The sequence below is a fragment of the Pyxicephalus adspersus genome, chromosome 6, assembly GCF_032062135.1.
Source record: "Pyxicephalus adspersus chromosome 6, UCB_Pads_2.0, whole genome shotgun sequence".
In the NCBI taxonomy this organism is placed as follows: Eukaryota; Metazoa; Chordata; class Amphibia; order Anura; family Pyxicephalidae; genus Pyxicephalus; species Pyxicephalus adspersus.
Window position 1 is genome coordinate 44,780,505 of NC_092863.1, and position 4,652 is coordinate 44,785,156.

Sequence of the window (4,652 nt, forward strand, 5' to 3'; positions counted from 1 at the left end):
TAAAAAAAATAAAAAAAAGCTTTTTAAACATTGTATATTGGCTGGTGATAAATAAAATGGGGAGGTGGGGCTCAGCAGCTATCAGAGTGATTACTGCCCTAAGATGTTAGTTGTCAGGAGAACACAATGGGATGCTTACTTTATAAAACTAGTAATAGCTACACTTGGACACCAGTAAGTGGGACCCTGAGCAACACTATATTGTACATATAACACATATTATGAAAAGTAGAACAAATCCTATATAATTTTCCACATCAAATATATTTGTATTTTGCTGAAAGTTATTGAAATTGGTATGATGAGTTGATCACCTGCTTAGTTCAATATTTCAATAATTACCTGCCATATCCCCACAGTATTGTAGCAATTCAAAATATGCAGAAAGGGGACTTAATTGGCACATGTATAACATCAAATACCGAAAACTTTTTATTTAGAAAATATTAAAAAACAAATAAAAGATTATGCCATTTGTCTTAACATGCAAGACTGCACAATCTGAACATCAATATTGCTCAAAGATTGGACCATAGTACATCAAATGGTTTAACAGCTAACAGTATCATCTCACAACAATAGAGGGTGTCTCGAAGCGTTTCAAAGTCAATGCTGCTTCATCAGGATAATGTTGAGAGACAATTAAATATAGCATTTACTATACATTACAGTATTTTGTCAACTTCATTCAAATGTATATAGGGCCTCAAAGCAAACCAAGAGCTCTTGATTAGGGTAAGTGCAAACCGATAGGTGATAACAGAGAGGAATCCCTGTATAGATGTAGATGAATTGCCATTTCAAAAATGAAGGAGATAGACCACAGGTCCCAGCTCTGATAGCTCCTGCCATAAGCCTCTTCAGCCTCTATATTTGTATTTTGTTTTTTTCTGTTCAGTAAGTGAGATCCCTGTACCAGAGGAGTGTTCAAGCCTTTTGCAGAAAGCAGAGGAAACACAGATTGCGGCTCTTCAACAAGAACTTGCTCGGATTTACTACAACATGCAAAGATACCAGGAGCAGAAGGAAGAACTCAAGTAAATATATATAGCATGTACTGTGAGAAAAAAATACAGAAACTGAATTCTTAGAAAATTAGGTGCTATTAAAATCTTTCTTTTCAGAATCTGGCGGAGGCATGCCCGGGTGCTAAGCAAATGGTTGCAGTCAGGTGACTCTGGTGTAGACCCCACAGAACAAACAATTGCTGAGGAAGTTAAGAATGAACTACAGCAGGTACTATAGATTTTATAGTTTGAAGATAATTACCTTAGCTTTCAATATAAAAAAAATGTGCATCTACCATTTGGGCTACTTTTGAAACATTTTGGGATCTTTTCAATGATTTATTTGGATTTTTTAAGTAAATACCAGTTAAAATTAAATCTAAAAAGCAGTGTGCAGGGCTGTCATCCTTCCATACCTACTTGGTGAGTCACTGACCATGTACAAGTACGGAAAATGTCCTATACACTTGTATGTGTGTGCAGCAAACCAATCACTCAATATGTAGTTCAAAGTTCTCCCCAGAGGGTTTTAGCCGGTTGCTCCACCCGGCTGCTTTGAATACCCCGCCCAGCTCTCGGCAGCTCTCATCCTCGGATGCACGGATCTCAGTGAGGCTGCTCTGTGCCATCTGTGCTCTGTGTCATCCATTCAGAGGATTGCTGCCGATGAGAGGTGAGCACACACAGTTCAGCCTTCATGTGAAGGGGACACAGGCACCCCCGCCCCCATCTCATAGCACGAGCTCGGATTTCTGCCTGTGAAATGTATCCACCTCTAGCTCTGCGTGTGAATTCTGCATCCTCACAGCTCTGTGTGTACAAACCTCCATATCTCCTAATATGTATGTCACAATGACCTGTAATTTTCAGGGTGTACAGGGGACCCTCATAGATACTAGTTACTACAATTGCAGCCCCCAGATTTAAAGAATTTCAAGATATGGGGGTCACAAATGTAAAAAGTTATGAAAATTGAACTTTGGGGTTGCTGTTTCAGAGGAAAGGGCAACTAGGAGTCCTAAATTGAAAGTGCAAAGTAAGTATAAGTGGGGAAGTGGGGAACATCTGTGACTAAGATCCCCTAAAACTTCATCACTATGGCATCATTAGAAAATGAGCTCTGCCCACTAAATTTTATTGAGGTTGAGGTACTGGAAGGTTACAGTCATGTGTAACAAGGAAGTGCATTTTGATGGACAGTTTTTTTTTTTTTTTAATGTTGAAATGATGCCATGGTGATGAAAGGTGATCGCCACACGTGTCTCCCACTTCCACCTATATTTTTTTTCCCTGCACCTCTTAATTCTGGAAAAATTGGGGTTTGAGGTAAGATGCAGACAGATATGTGTCACAGCGTAGGCAGCACATTTTGCTAGGTAGAGATTTATGTTCTCATAATGCCATACTAATTACATTTTAGAAGGGTTTAGCCACAAGTGTCCCCCACTTGCACCTACAGTTTCCTATGCCTCCACACGTACCTTAAACATTTCAAGTTAATACAACCAACAGTTTAGGAGATATGAAGGTTTGACCACAGCGAGGAGTTAGGCTGCAGAATATGACAAGCAGCTTTTACACTCACATAGCTATCACACTGCGCTGCCGATGACATTACACACTGCGGATAAACTTCACAGACAGTGTTTTTATATAGAATATGAGCAGTGATGAGAGGGGGTCACTGTCTGTCTTGTCCCCATCTGATATCACATGCATGATGCTATGCTTTTTTTTTTGTTTTTACACTTTTGTCGAGAGGACCTCTCCCCTTCAGTCTTCACTTTTATTTGGGTAAAGACCGGAAGGGGAAATCCGCAGCCTCCAGGGATATTTGCGTCACATATCCCAAGAGGCTCTGCACTGCTCCTTGTGTGCATGCACCTTCAGAGGATTTCTTATAATGTAAAAAAAAAAGTGTTCAATCTAATGCATGCGCAGTGCAAGGCAGCATTGGAGAAAAGGTGGAAGCTGAGCCAGCATGGGCCTGCTGGGCTAATTTTGTAAAAGAATCAAGTGAAAAAAAATGTTTTCACAAAAGTTCACTTTAACTAAATATAGACACGGGAGTACATCTGAAGTACAGCCGAATTCACACCGGCAGTAAGGTTACATTTGTCCATTCCTCATGCCAGGAACCACTGCTGCTTAAAAAACTTCTAGCTCTGAAAAAGCCCAGTGTTACCAATCCTAGGTGCCCAGCACTTACCGCCTGTTACCAATCCTAGGTGCCCAGCACTTACCGCCTGTTACCAATACTAGGTGCCTAGCAGGTGCCAGAAGTCACTCAGAAGGAGTAAATGTTTTTTGCTGCTAATATGAGCTAAGACTCACTTGTTACACCACATTCATTATACTATTACACTTCTACAAAGGATTACACTGTTAAAACTTAGAACACTAGTAAGTTGGGTCACAATACACGGCATAGGACAGTTGTGGCAAAATACATAGAATAGAAAAATTGGATATACTAACGGGGCAGGCATTACAAAGTTGTAACAAATTTTGTAACAAAAATTGGGAGAAGGTAGAACACTGAAACAATAAGAGGTTACTGGATACCCATGGCATAAACAACTGGGTGCACTAAATTTGCCCTTTTTTACCGCCCGGCTACAGATTCCTACCACCCGACTGAAAAAAAATTTTGGGGAGAACACTGTACTTAAATAGTATTAGGATGAAAAATAAAAACAAGTCCATCAAGTTCTACCACTAGAGAAACAAACATACTAGCAACCTGCATATTCCAGATAGAACCATAAAGGTACACTTGTACTGAAGTAGTGAAAGATGACTGCTCTGAAGTCTTCTCATGCAAGAATCTGATTTCTCTCATGGTACCTCCATGGGTAAGGAACAGTTAACAAATGTACAATTCTCAGATTTCTTCCAATATATTTACATTTCATATGGTCTAATCAAGGTTTTGTGTTCATTAGTAGTGTCAGTTTTATGATAAAGTTTCTTCAGGATACCCAGTCTTTGCTGGTCATAACATTAAAGTTTTTATCCCTTTAAAGTTTTCGTAAGAGGTTATATGACTAAAAGTAGGCAAAAATAATTGCTACACTCAGGTTTGTAGTTGCAGCTTCAATGTGGTGACTGATTGCCTTAACCCTAGCTGCAGCAGTTATCCAGTACTTACTTGAGAAAGTATATTTATTCAGGGGTAAGGTGAGTGGGCCTAGTGACAATGTTAGGCAAGTGCCTCTTGTATACATGCCAGTGGCTGTATAATTCATTTTTACTGGGTCTTTATTCCCATGTCATGAGAACAAATTTTCCTGGTCTAGTATTATAAAGACAACCACATCCAAAGGTAATACTGCTTTTCTTAAATAAGCCAGTGAAGCTTTTGGAAATGCTTGTATGTTTATATATGGATCCCCTAGTGGTGCTTTAGAAGCGTGTGGCCAATTTTAAACAAAACATTCTCTAGTATACACCTGTACCTTTATAACTGCCCAAGTTTCCTTTACCTTTTTACAGCTGGAAAGACAAATAGAGGAACGTGTTCAGATTCTAAAGGTGGAGAAGACTAAAGTGCACAATTATATTGCCCGCATTCAGGAGATTACTGCATCACTAGATGTTTTTTCTTTACCAATGTTGTAAATAAAAACCCCTCAAGAGACAATA

General features: G+C 39.3%; 1 protein-coding gene across 2 annotated transcripts in view; it reads left to right on the top strand.

Annotated features, from left to right (window-relative positions):
- The window catches only part of SFI1 (SFI1 centrin binding protein), a 24,533-nt gene extending 19,888 nt beyond the window's left edge, over positions 1-4,645 (top strand). For both annotated transcript variants that reach the window (XM_072415531.1, XM_072415532.1), the window contains exons 30-32: positions 899-1,037; positions 1,125-1,236; positions 4,503-4,645. In XM_072415531.1, the coding sequence (XP_072271632.1) occupies positions 899-1,037; positions 1,125-1,236; positions 4,503-4,628 (377 nt within the window). In that variant the 3' untranslated portion in view covers positions 4,629-4,645. The remainder of the gene's footprint in view (positions 1-898; positions 1,038-1,124; positions 1,237-4,502) is intronic.
- The last annotated feature ends 7 nt before the right edge of the window (positions 4,646-4,652 follow it).